General features: G+C 43.7%; 1 protein-coding gene across 4 annotated transcripts in view; it reads right to left on the bottom strand.

Annotated features, from left to right (window-relative positions):
• Positions 1-14,302, bottom strand: part of FARP1 (FERM, ARH/RhoGEF and pleckstrin domain protein 1) — a 217,866-nt gene that overhangs the window by 22,026 nt on the left and 181,538 nt on the right. For 2 of the 4 annotated variants that reach the window (XM_075138217.1, XM_075138197.1), the window contains 3 exons: positions 10,421-10,608; positions 8,451-8,540; positions 6,092-6,225 (listed from right to left, as the gene is read on the bottom strand). In XM_075138217.1, coding sequence (XP_074994318.1) covers positions 6,092-6,225; positions 8,451-8,540; positions 10,421-10,608 — 412 coding nt within the window. Of the gene's footprint in view, positions 1-6,091; positions 6,226-8,450; positions 8,541-10,420; positions 10,612-14,302 lie in introns of all 4 variants that reach the window. The other 2 variants (XM_075138188.1, XM_075138208.1) reach the window with 1 other exon arrangement.

Raw genomic sequence — 14,302 nt, forward strand, 5'->3', positions numbered from 1 at the left:
TCATTTGTTGTGCATCGATGGCTAAATTGTTCTTCTTACTCCTTGTTTTCACGGGTCACTGTTTGAACACGGTATCTATCTGCCAGTGACAAGGGACAGAGCAAGGTTCTTACAAATTTTCATCAGGAGCTGATTTATGACCCCCAGCTCCACAGAAGATGTAGGAGCTGCTTCTCCTACACATAATGTGCCATCGCTCTATTGTGTGGGGAGGTCTACAGCTGCTGAAAATCATGCTGAATTGTGGAGATTCTATGATTCTACGAATAGGGGAGATATTATTCTATAATAAGGTAATTTCCCATTTTTCTCCAAATACTCCCTTCTCAGTGTACATCATTGAAAAAGAAATCTCAAGTCAGCCCATACTATCCTCGATCATCCAGGAATAGAGGTAGAAGGAACAGAAATTTGATGGGGATGGTGAGAAGGCAAAGAAGGAGAGAAAGATATCTCAACATTTTTTTTCCCCTGGTGAACATAAAAACTTTGACTGCAGCCCTTCAATTGCAGCAAAAAAAAATCAATTGCAGCAAATGGTATTTACAATGTGTGACCTTCTGTTAAATGCTCAGGAACAGCATCTCCCTTCTGGATACTACAGCTTGTCTTTGAGCACTTAAGACACTTGGCTTTTTAAGAGTATTATTAACTAAAGTTCTAATATTAAAGAAATACCTTAAACATTCCCCATTAAAACTGCCTTTTAAATAAGAGGAACATTTTGTAACTGGAAAAGAAGAGTTGATGAAAGCAAAGCAACCTCTTCCTTGCTCACACCCTGCTATTACACAGTGCCTCTTACTGCCCTGCCCATTCCAGCCAACGCTGCAGCTGTCCTTTCCGGCAGTAAGTGCTGCCCAGAGCGTAAGCAATGTCCTGCTGAAGCCACCAGAGTCTCCCAGAGTCCCACCAAGCCTTCGGGGAGCGTGCACACGTTTAAAGACTTTGGGCTGGCTATCCCTGTTGTGGGAGAAACGCAATGCACAGTAAGCATGCACCAGTAATGCTTTTAAACGGTAAGAGATCAGAGCAAGTAACACCATTGCACGGGAATACACTGAAAACACAACAACATTTCATACCTTGGTGCCACGGCACCTCCTCAGAGGCGATCCTGGGCGCAGCCCGCCTGGGAGAGCTGCAGAGATGAATGTAACGTGGCTCTGGGTGTGACTAATGGATCCTGGACAAGCGACTACTCTCCCACCATTTCAAATTCATTTGGGTGTGGCATGGCTTTAATCCCCAGAATTACCCAAAAGTGACTTCAGCAATGCGAACTGTCCTCTCAAAAGTGAGCGCAACGCACTGGCACCAAGCCCCTCTTAACGTCTTTGTCTCAGAAATCCACACTGCGTGACTCTGAGGTTTATACTACAAACTACATACTTCATTTCTGTACATAGGACAAAGACACTTTCGAAACTGTCCTCTTCATCCCTCTTCACCAGGCACGCAGAACCAGCTGAATAGTCAGCACTCGCACATTGGAGAAAGCAGATAAGGACTGCTGTCTTGTTTCTATAAACTGTTTATCAGGCTGTTCTTCCTGACCGCATGCACTACTTCCCAAACAAAAAATGGTTTATAAATCAACATTTAGCTCATCTTCCTATACGTCCCTGAGTGCTCTTTATTACAGGTTTTCAAACTGGCTTCCCTGAATCCTGATTGAGCCTTCTCCTTTCATATGCTAAGATCTAAGAGCTTTTTTGTCACAAATTACCAGCCGCACGTTTCTCAGCCAGATCTGGTAGTGCTGAGTAGCAGCTCTCCTCACAAGTGCCTGTGAACTGGGAATCAGATTACCGGCTTCCCTGCGAGAAGGTAAGTCTGCCTGCATTTCTGGAAAGTACGTAACGCTTTTTCTTCCTAGCACGTGGATAAGGCCCAAAACGCAGATTCACGCTACCTGATAGCGCTTCCTAGGGCAGAAACGGCTATCTTGGCTTGCCCTAGCATTGCTCTCTGCAGTGCTTAGCCGTCGACAAAGGGGGGAAATTTATGGTTCTCCATTTACAACCTTCCATTAGAATTTACAGAAACGTTTGGAAACTTGTGATACAAACATTTAAAGGGGTGTGGGAAGATGAGCTCAATTTTTTTGGCTGGAAAATGGTGCCTGTGGCCCAAATGAATAGCCTATTAAACAGCTTAGATAAATGAAGGAGCAAAACCTAACTGACTTCTCAGATTCAGCTGGCCAGATGTTAATGGAGCATGTCACGCTCTGCCTGCACTGCCCACACCTCTTCCTCCTTGCCACAAAATCTCTCAGGCCCTGGGAAATAGGAGCCAGCTTTAAGTCACTGAGATATTCCTCCCATATTTCCTCCCGTATTTCCTCCTGGCCTTGCACCTAAAGCCTTGTTGAGGAGCAACCTAGATGAATCCTGGTAGCCAGGACCAGGACCTGGGTGCCGAGGTGCCGGATGCATCTCTCCTGGCCCTTGCTAACAGGACAGCCTGACGTGCGCTGTTCCCTCTCCCACCTCAGGCAGCTTCCTGCCCTTTTTCCCTCCTCCTCCTCCCTTGCTGTGCGAGGGGGCAGAGCCCCATGCCTGCCTGCACCCGCCAAAGGTCATCCTTCCTCTCCTCAAACTACAGGGCCTCGAGTGGGGTATTTTCACTTGGTCCCAGGAACATGGTCAGTCTCGTGAACAGAGGGCTCGGCACAGTCTGGGCAACTGTTGGGATTCATGGGCTGCTTCACTCACCCAGCAACAGCCCAGGCAGGGCAGAAACATCGACCAGGGCATGGTATGACTGATCTTAGGATGCTGTGCAATAAAAACACCAGGAATCTGCTCAGTTCCATGGCCAGAAAGACACTCTGGCTGTGAAAAATGCAACAACTTCCTATATTCTGCAGTTGGCTATTGGTGTCAGCATCAATTCGCGTCTTGTTAAAAATTTGCTCGCTACGCACTAGACACTGAGGTCTGCTGCTCTTCGGAAATGCGGTACTAAAGAGAAAAACGAATTGTGAATTGTGTAAAGAAACAAATCAGACTTGCCAAAATCTATACCTGGGTCAAAAGGATACCAGCCCTTAAAATGTTCAGTTGCAAACAGTGTGCTCTGACGGCAGATTCAAAGAGTCCAGAAGCCTTCGAGCAAGCCCGAAATGCTTTTAATAATGTGCATAACCTGAGCTTCTTTGAGCCAAATACTAGAAGTCTACAGATGTTTTAACAAATTAAAAGCACAGAGCCATCTAACAATTGTTACACGCGATCCTCCCCTGGCCTTGCTCTCCTCACAGATCTTTTGCAGAACGTCAGCTTCAACGTGATCCATGTCCTAAAAGACCAGGGAATGGCCTCCCGTAACAGCTTCCAGCATGCAGCATGAAGGTTTGAAACAAACCTTAGACAAACGCACTGATGTCTAGGCAGAGTGAGCAGGCTGAACTGCACTTTAAGTTGATAAAAGCCAGCATCCTACTCACTAGGGGAACACAGATGACTGGTTCCTCTCAGACAAGCTCCCACAACACACCTGGGTAGCTAGGGGCTTCCAGTAGCTTAATGAAGTCCACAACTCTTTCATTCAAAGGCCCTTTTTTTGCAGGACTCGCCACCCTCTGACGAATGCAGAGCACGCTCAGGACAAGCGTCCCACCTTCCTCCTCCTTTCACCCACCTGGAAATTTAAAAGAGCTGATGTAGAAGAGTCAGATTTAAATGAGTTGGCTTGAATCCTGCCCACGCCTGCCCGCAGCAGTGCCACCGGCTCAGCCAGGCCAGTGAGGAGCTACACAGCTGATGTAGAGGCTCTGCGCTGTGGTGGTGAATAGAGCCCCGCTGGCTTAAAACCACCCGGGGCCAAAGACATAGGTACAATCATGACAGCACGGACATTGAGCTAGATGACCTTGATGACACTGATGAAGAAATTCCCTACCACATTGCCACCAGCTTCTTCTTCTACACGCTGAGGCGCTGTTTGTTTTTGTCACTCACCATTTAATTAAACAGTAGTCTCTATAGGGTAGTTTATTGCTTCCAGCTTATCTCGGCATCTGCGGCATCATATAAAAACACCAACACCTCCAAAACAACACCTGCCAGCAAATCCATCTCCCTTCCTAAGGCACGTATTCAAATCTTCCAGAACTTTAAAAACAAACACCATCTACAACAGTGGTATTATGTTAGGTAAACCCACGCTGTTGGTTGCAAACTGGATGCAGACCAGGGGCAGAACGTGACTGCATTTCTGTCAAATGAATCAGAGCAGCCGACAGAGAATTCCCAGTGGCTTTACGCTAACTGTGGAAGGACATGCAATAGCTGAGCTGACAAAGTCAGAACAAGGTGCTCAGCTGGGACACAGTTACCTCAGCAGAATATTTTTGAACAAATTTGGATTGCAAAGTAACTTCATAGCAGATCAGCACTTTATATCATAGAGTGACTGCAGTTTAAATACGGTATTAGGAGCCTTAAACTGAGGTTTTCCACTCTGTGAAACCGTAGCCTTAGGACACAAGGAAAAGCTGGAAAACAAAAGGCTTACTCATCTCTAAAAGAACCTAACTGAAAAGGAGAAACAAAATAAAACTACGGCGACTCTAAAGGCCTAAATATTCTTTCTGTCTTTTAACATACCTCACCCCACTTAATACAATGCCACCTTTCCGCAGCAGGCTGTTATTGCAGCATCATCCGATTTTTGAAAAACATCACACTTGAACAGGAGGTTGGCATCCACCTGTAATGCCACCAGCAACCAGAAGGATATAGGGGGATATTTCAACACGTGCCCCAGGAATCAGCACCCAGCAAGCTCGCTACACTAGACTGGTCTGATAGAGAGCAGAACTTGCCCCTTTACTAACTGTATAAATTTTCCTTTTCCCGCCATTTGCCCTTAACCCCAACTAATTGGAGATTAACTCCAACTACTGTTAGTCTTACACTATGGTAGGAGAAACAATCACTATTTTATAACATTTGAAAGAGCCTTCTTGGACTACCTGCAATAAATGTTCCTTACGGGAAAGCAATCAACACCAGTAAGAATCCTGACTGGATTAAAACAGCAGCTGCCCAATGAAAAAAGGGAGATACAGGCAGAGCTGCTGTGCAGCACATTGCCTTAGAAGTAACCTTATGTCAACCATCAGCCACAGAGTTCTGGGTAGGGTGGGTTTGGATAGCACTAGTCTGCAATGTGTTGTGCTCTCATTCAATGACCTCGCTCATCACATCACAAGAGCTAAACTCACACACTCTGTGTTTTGCTTTTGTTTTGATTAATTAGTTAAAGAGGCGTTAAACTGATTAGCACTCATCAGGTCTGTCTGCTCTGCTTTCACGTGATTTTCCATTGTCACTTTTCTAACCGAGAAGGAAAAGTTGGGCTCCCAGCACCAAAGTTAAACTACCAAAAATGCCTACACAGAGCAAGACAATCTAGTCCAGAAAGGTCTCATCAGAGCAAGGAGAGGGCTTCTGTGTGCTGCCTCTGCTCAGATATCAGTGGTCAAATGAACTGAGTTAAGAGTCCTGCCAGGGAAGAACTACTCCCTTCATAGCTATTTCACAAAGATGCCATGTTTTACTGTCACTATTATGCTAAGGATAGATAATTTTTAAGCCTAGTGTCCTCTTCCAACACTCTGTCAATTTTGTAGAGTGCACTGTAGACCCTGAGAGCGTCAAAGCTGCGGTGCTGCAGAATGGGAAGCTGGCCTCTGAAATCCCCCCCAGCCTACACCTATTTGACAGAAACAGGACTTGGTCCTTCGCCACTCCCTCTTTATTATTGATAAGCCTTGCCTGCAACGTGTTTTTCAGAAGAGCTGCCATATAGAAACACTGACATTTGGCAAGAGAAAGCTTCATCCAGAATTATGATCTCATTTGCGTATGTCTCTACCTGACTGAGATATCCGAACAACAGAGTTTGTCGAGTAAACACGAACAAAGCATGATTCAATATACCCAGTCTGTTAATAACCAACATCTGTGACTTTCACAAATGAATCACTACAGTCGATCACAAAGCATTAGCAAAAAGGAAATGCAAAAATGCTAAACTGCATGAAACAACACAGCTAAATAACAAACAACAATCTTACCACAGAGCAAGTCTCTGCTCAATTTCCTTGAGAAAACCAGTGTGAAATTTGTGCAAAGGTTCGAAGTTGGAGAAAATGAGATTTTTCAATGTTTCGGGCATGCAATCCTCTTTACTCACTGCACTCTGAAACCACTACAAAGAAAGAAGAAGCAAAATTATCGGGGGATGGAATGCAGCAGTTATGATCATTTGCTGTCTTTATACACCTAACTGAAATACACCTAACCCAGTAAGGACCTTATTTAGCTGGCACTAGGAATACAACCCAGGCTACCCCTGACACTCCTGCATGCTGAACTGGTGCTCTTATCAGCAGTCAGGCCCTGCATAGTTAAAAAAGAAAGTCCCTTCCCCTTTGCCATCACTAATCAAATCTTGAAAATTCTTTTCAAGCCCAAACTGGTTGGTCAATACAAACTGAATTTGCAAATGCTGTAGGTGCAAGAGAAAGAGTATTGCAATACTTGCAACACTTGCAAATGTTCCAGTAAAAACAAAAAATATACTCTGCATTTTCTTTTGCTGAGTTCTGTCTGAAATCCCTTTGACAGGAGTTGGTATAGTAAGCATTCAGGCCCATGTCGCTGTGTGCAGATAGAGAACATCAAGCACTTTGCAAAGTGAACAAGTAGAAGGATGGTACTTTGCACTTCCAAGACAAGACGCCAATAGCAGAAAATAGGAGGGTCAGTGCCAAGCACTTTTAAGACTGCAACAGGCTCCTGCTCAGTTTTGCTCCATATTCTTTTTATTTCACCCTAGTAGACCTATGGGTGACGTAAAGCCACAGGACTAGGGGGCTTGCCAAGGTGGCACAGACTATTGTCTTCAACATGATAACACTACTCCCTCCTCGCTGCCCTGAGAGCTTCCAGCTATCTATGGCTGACTTCCAGCAGTGCCTAGAAGGCTGTTGGGACCGTAGTCTTGATTGACACTGCATCAGCTGGAGCTGACCCAGACCTGGGGTAAAGAGAGACCTCTCCCGAGCCTTCCTCTCCCCTGCTTTATCTCTGCATTGAGCAGTTGAAGAACTGCACCTCTACCAAGTCTCAAAATTCATGCACAACACTCGTTCCTTCTATCTTTTGCAATGATGCTGGCTACTTGTTCACTCTCAGTGGCCTCCTGGGTCAGACACCTGTGGGGCACAGCTGATGGGCCTGATGATCAGCTTAGAGCCAGTTGTATGCCTCTTGGTGACACAGCAAATTAAAATTTGCCTACCACAAGAATAAGGGCCAGGGTGGGAAATGGGGTTTAGCTCTGAAGAGCTAAAACTTTCTGTATCTGCAGCCACTGGGTGAAATATAAGATGAAAACAACATATCTGCTGTTGAGACTGCAGCAATGACCACCGTCCCACAGAACCTGGCCTCTTCCCTCGTTGGCCTGGCTTCCCAGAAAGCCAGGGTAAGTAGCCAGTGGAGTCACAGCTATCTTGCTGCCTGTAACAACCACGCTGCTCCCGCCTACATTGGCCGTGTCTAAGCTGGCGTCAGATAAACTGCATCTGCCATATGGGCTCCTGGAACAGAGAAGAAGCTGGGGAGAAGGTGTCTCTCCCTGGTTCCCAGCTGGTACCACCAGACTCTTCCCTGCAGCATGTCCTCCTTACCACAACACTCAACGCAGGAGGTGGCAATGCACCTCACAGAGTTTCACACACTGGGTGGTTAAAGAGCTGGGAGGTCTGGAGCTGGCAACCCTGCTGAAATACCATGACAGGTTTTGGATCCAGTGCGCTTTTACAGACAATTGTTATTTAAGGCCAAGTCTTGCGCACATTACTGTTGGAAGTTAAACAAGACTGTTGGTGTGTGTGCAAAGAAGGCACGTATTTGCCTTGGTGATTTTAACCATCACACTCTTATCAGATGCTACAGATTAATGCCTCGTTTAACAGACAGTTTCACTTGCTGAAAAATCAGAATCTTTCAGATAGGTACTCCACAATATTTCATGTTAAATGGAGGGCATTTAATCCAGGAGAAAACATTTATATGTCCCCCTAGGGAGCTACTTCAGTTTTAAGAGAAGTCAGTGAAAACCCACAGGCATTTTTAGTAATTACAACCACAAAGTTTGAGAACAAGAAAAAATTACTGAACTGTGTCCCAAGTTCCTCAACCTGATACAGTTTCGTAGTGGATGTTACTAACCACAGTGCAAATCTCTACTTTTTGCTTTTTGTATTATTTCCTCCCTAGAGCTGTACTCCTGTGCACTGCAGAGAATGCCTACAGTGCAGAATATAAAAGTAGCATGGAACAGCTAAGATGTTAAATGGAGCAGATGAAATACTACTGCTGACTAGAGCTTCACATGTTTCATGAGTAATGCTCAAGTAAACATACCGATGTGATGACTTCAAGGTCCTTCAGGTATGTTCGTTCTGTGGTCGCTACTTCTTTAGCAATGAAGTAAGCTTTCTCAGTTGGGAATCTCTGCAAATTGCAAACACATTAGGTTTTCATCTGCTTTTATGGAACTGCTTTCTGTAGGAAAAAACTGCAGACAACAATCACCAAGAGAGTTACAAACTAGTGACCCTTGCTTGTGGTTACTGTGACTCACGCTTCAATGTTCCTAAGCCCTGACGCCCTGAAAACAATCCTTCCTTACACACACAAGAGAACAAGCACTTTCTATGGGTTCTTGAGAAACTTTTTTTCTGCCAAGGTGATTTCTACAGCTTTGGGGTACTGATGTTCCTTTCAGCTTATTCCACACATCTGGAGCAGGACATATTCTGAAGTTCATAAAGAAATCCTTTGCAGGCTAGATAACCGTTTGAATCAAACTTGACAAGTGTCAAATTTGACAAAATGACAAAAATTAGTGTCTGATTGTAAGTGTCATTGTCAGGGTAAGAATCCACAGTAAAAATACTCTCAAAAAAATCAAATTCGTAAGATTTTCCCAGTGTGGCTGAACATTCTAACAGTGGGAGAGGAGAAGAATTTTAGGGTAAGTTATAGATTTCAAATTTCAGGGAGAAAACCCCAAATCCTCCTGTGTTATCCAAGAGGCAAAAGTGGTTTTGACCTCTTAATTCTGAAGAGCCAAAGGATCCCAATTGATCTTGCTCTGCATTGCTCAGAAAGCAAAAAGGAAGAGCAAAACACCCATAAATCTTTTGCTTCTACATTTCCTCCCTGAAGATCAGTGATGCAGAGGATGCACTAGAAAGGGGTGCGAGGGGAGACCGCGTGGGCGTTTTCTAGTCAGTATACAACTCCACCGGAACCATCATCAGCTGGTATAAGCTACAGCAGTCACTGGCTGCTGTAACTCGGACTGGCACAGAGAATCATCAGTCTATTAACTGATTCTTGGCTTTTCTTCTTCTCAAATTTCTCTCACATATCTTGCTAACTATGCACAATGGGAAAAGAGATCTTCCTTACACAGGTTTTCACTTTCCAGCTAAGCCATCTGAGTTCCTACCTTCTTCCTCCTGAGATGCTCTCAGCTCAGGAGAAAAAACAGGCGACAGAAGGACAAGAGCAACCCCCTCTCGCCCTGCAGCACAAGACGAGCCAGCAGACACCCAGAACACCCTGGCTCAGACAAAATCACTTCTGTCTTCGAAAGGCAGTTTTGGATGTGATGCTCCCTTACGGCTTTGCTGCAATGGTGGGGCTGAGCCAAACACTCCCAGCTGAATGCCGCAGGCTGTGGCTCAAAGAGAACGTTTCTACTCCCACAACCAAATTCTCCCAGTGGTGTTCCCAGCAGAGACAGCCTGGAAAGCCTGGGTTGGACATTCCTGCAGAGGCTCAACGCTGTTCCTTTTCCTTGTATCACCTGGAAATTCTCCCTCCAATAATACATTGGATTTGACTGTTTTGTTACAACAAACTACCAATCTCCACTCCTTAAAAACAAACTAGATTTACAGGAGACCCTATCAAAACAAGCTCTTAAGGTTGCAACCACAGGACTGGCCCAGATTTATCCCACATTAACCTTAGGGACACAGAGCTACCTATCTTCTCCGTGCTGCTTAAAGAGGAGCTGGGGCCCCTAACTCCTGCACCTCTGTTCAGGAGGATGAATCCAGGGCACTGAGCCCTCAGCTATAGCAGTTCTGTGGTTCTGGCCTGAACCGCTCCAAACTGTGAGTTTGGCCTCAGGAGCACAGGGGTGCTCTTGGACATGCTGTGACTGAGGACAGCAGATACCAGGTGACCCAACTCAAGTTATCTGTGTGGATCTACGATGAGGAAGCTGCAGGGGGTCTAGATATTAGTCACTTTGACAAACAGCAGTAGTCACAACACAACATGGAGAAGAGAGCCAAGGCCAATTGCCTCTGCCTTACCTTTCTTTTGACCTCTTCCTCATCGTCAGTTCTGATGCATGATGGGTCATTCAGCAAAGGGCTGATCAAGGGAGATGACTGCTTGGCATCAGGGCTCAAGTTTGGAGATAAAGACATATTTGCCACCGATGGTCCTCCTTGGGAATTGATGGAAAGCTCTGAAAGGTGAGGGCTGCCAGTCAGAGAGCCTGCTAAAAAATGGTAAAAGAGAAATCAATTAGGACAGGCTCTCTCTAGGAAGTACCAAAAAGAGTTACAACCTTAAGTTGTAGCATGTGAAATTACACTACAAGAGACAGCCATCAGGGTCCTCAAACTAGTCCAAATGGACTTGAAGCCAGAGGAACTGCATCCACTTGCATTAACCAAGGGACTGGAGCGTTCTTTTAGCTGATGAAACTGGCTGAAATTAGTATCTTTGTAGGGAAGGGATCAAGGCATACATGACTGAGCTGCAATATTTACTGCTAAACATCATATTAATACCAAATATTTCACCATTGTAATCCACTCTATGAAAGAGAATAAATACAACAATAAGGGAATCTCCCTAGGAGTGCCATTCTTTCTAGCAAAGTAGAACTTCAAAGACTCAAATCAGTACTTCGTAGGGAGCTACAGGACACAAGTTAGAACAAATTTATCTAGTGGAAGTCTAGAGAAAAAGAAACGATAACTTTCTACAGCAGTGTTGCTGCTAAGATCAGTCAGATCTAACATGAAGGGAGAAAACTACTAGTTCCCCAATTTCTACACACAACAGAAGTATGTATATTATACCTTGTAGGTCTTTCCATGCTCCTCTGATTGTTTGGGATGGAAATGCTAGCATTACATTTACATAAGAAAAGCAATACTTTTAATGCACAAAGCATGACAACTTTAGATTATCACAGATATAAAGTCCCATTTAATTTTGGATTAAAAATATTAAAAAATTAGACAATTAATTACACTTCCATGGATTCACATACACTACATTAAATATCACTGAAATTAGCATTTTGTCTTCTGGGAGGCAGCCAGACTACTGACTGCACAAAGGAAAGAGTTTGCCAAAAATGCCCAGTGTTCTCCCAGTTATCCCCTCCTCCAAACCTCTGAAAATCTAAACCTGTTTGAGAAGATGGATCTGTCGTGTGGAGGAACATTTACAGTCTGTACTGTTTCGGCATCATACATTAAAATCCAACCAAAAAAATATGACAAGCTTTTGGTTACCACAGCTAATAGGCTGTCTAGGATTAAATGTAAAACACATGCATGGCCGTATATAATTAAGGTCAAACACATTTTACGATCATGTGTTTATGTCCTCCCTAGGTTATGATAGGTAAGTGTTCCTGTTGCTACAACACAGCTGAGATACTCCAGTAAACAGAGGCATCAATAAATATAATTAGGCCAGTAGTAAAACCTATTTATTTTCTGGAAGAACTCAAGATTTATTGCTAGAACATGAATGTTTTTCAATTCCAAACCAGTTCATGTTTGTATGTCATTCCTTTGAAAAGAGAAGGAAAAAAACAATACAGTTATCAGTTTATGTAATCATGACAGTTATGTAGCCTATTATAAATCAAAGTCAAAGCAGTATTTGTCTGAAATAAAGGGCTGTATTATTACAGCTAGCAAGAAAGGATTTACCAACAGTTTCACACTAAATCAATGTTCAGTGAAATTTGAGAAAATGCCACAGCTTGTTACACAAATGTCAATTTTATTGACACTAGCACACAACTGTATACAGTGTTTTCAAAAGAAATGGAATTCATCATTGAGAAATAGTGAAACAGATTAATAGCAAGGTTGTAAGGTTAAAAGTACTTAACTCTACATTACAAAAGACATAAGAAAAGAGATATCACCTCAAACGTGGAAACAAAGAAATTCTGGCACTATGCCTGTCATACGACAGCGAATAAATGATTTGCACCTCTGTGAGAAGTTCGCAGGCATTATAGTCTAGAAGTTAAATAGCACCTATCTGTGATAGATAGATATAGATATATCAACATATCTACCTACCTATTTATAATCCTAGATCTAACTTCTGATGTACTGGAATTTTTATCAATACAACTCAAGTATTTCAAACTATAAAATATCAAATGGACAATGAATTAAAAAGACGTCCTAACCTACCCTTGGAAGACACGAATATTATGGAAAGTATCACAAAAAAATGTGCCTGGTGGCTCACAGCATTGAGTATACACCCCATGGATTAAAGACTTGCACACCGATACATCACTGACATTCTCAAAGTTATTTTGCAGCAAGTTGAAATGCTACATCCTCCTTTTTGGTATCAACACGGACATGAGCAGTGACCAAATCCAACCACCACAAGCAAGACCTCAGTCAGACCCCATCCGCCAATACGCTGAACAAGTGAAAATTAAAGCTAGGTATAAGAAAGTGGCTATATTACAAAAGGGCCTCAAAATGCTGTTACATTAGCACATTGTGGGGCCTAATTACAACTGACACAGCCATAAAGATCAACACATTGGATTTTATTCTGGTAAAGGTGGGAAACAAACTCGTTCTGCTGTGAGAACATCGGTAAGTCATGAAGAAATGAAAATGGAAGGTCTTCTCTCCCCCATCACCAATCAATCAGGACATGTGTCATGCTGATGGGTCACGGCAATGCTGTGAAGTGACTTTCTCTTTTTCATGGAGGTGGGGAACAAATAACCTGCATTAACCGAGTGGTCTTTTCTCAGTGTTTCATCTGACCTCCTGCCACAGAAGAGTATATTCATACAGACTCTGCTCATCACCTACATACTGCAGAATATAAACAGAAGCAGAAGGGAGAAGACCAATCTTATTTACAAGGTACTGAAATTCCTCACATTTACCCTAAAGGATTCATTGATTGACAGGCAATTATTAGCATGTCAGTTGCCAGATATCAAGTGGTACTGCACAGCACATCGGAGGCCTAAAAGGTTTGTGGCTGGTAACATGGAATTGGCTTTGCTCGTACTTCAAGTAATTTTTACTTAGATTCAGACTTGGGCCATCTTTCAAATATAATGGAGTCAACTATATACACACAAACCAAGAGACAAGTACAAAAGGATGTTTATCCAAGGATTGCTTGAGCACATACTAAAATTATATCCTTGGTGGAGTAGGCAGGAGTTAAGCATGTGCTTCAATTCCTTTCTGGGCTTGGTGTTTAAGAAGAGAAAAACACTGGCTGATGACAGTGGCAAATAATGAGAATGCACTTTATCACGGTATGCCGGATTAGCCCACCAGTGCCAAAATACCTGGAGTGGTTCCTAGTTCCACTGAGCTAGTTTACTCTCCAGACCTTAGGGAAAGGTGCTGCAGTAGGGAAAGTGACAGAAAAGGTAAACCTTGATTGAAAACTAACTTGAAAAAAATCTATGAAACAACAATGGCATTTTTTACATGGCCACAGGACATGAAACTATGGGTTATCGTCCTAGCTTTACACGTGTCTCAAACCACCCCCCATCAACATACACGTTCCATGTGCTAAGTAAAATGAAGCCAGTGGTTAAAATCAAATACTTAATAGCTATACCTCTGTCAAAACACACATCACAGCTGTCTGCTGCAATTTGGTGGTGGGAATGCACGGGAGTGATGGCAAGCTGCGGGTGCCCAGCCGCAGAGGGGCAGGCTGGCTCTGCACTGGGCTGGCTGGCCGTGATCCATCCCACCAGCAGTACCTGCTTTACGCTAGGCTCCCGTCATGCACAGGCGTTAACCCATAGGGACTGGTGCTGAGGTTGGTGCCTATGGAGACTTGGGCTGGCTGAGCTATACTTTAAAACATGCCCACTACCAGGGATAATACAGTTCAAATCAGTACTTTTCAGCTGATGAAGAAAGTCC

Source organism: Calonectris borealis, chromosome 1 (genome assembly GCF_964195595.1).
Source record: "Calonectris borealis chromosome 1, bCalBor7.hap1.2, whole genome shotgun sequence".
NCBI lineage: Eukaryota > Metazoa > Chordata > Aves > Procellariiformes > Procellariidae > Calonectris > Calonectris borealis.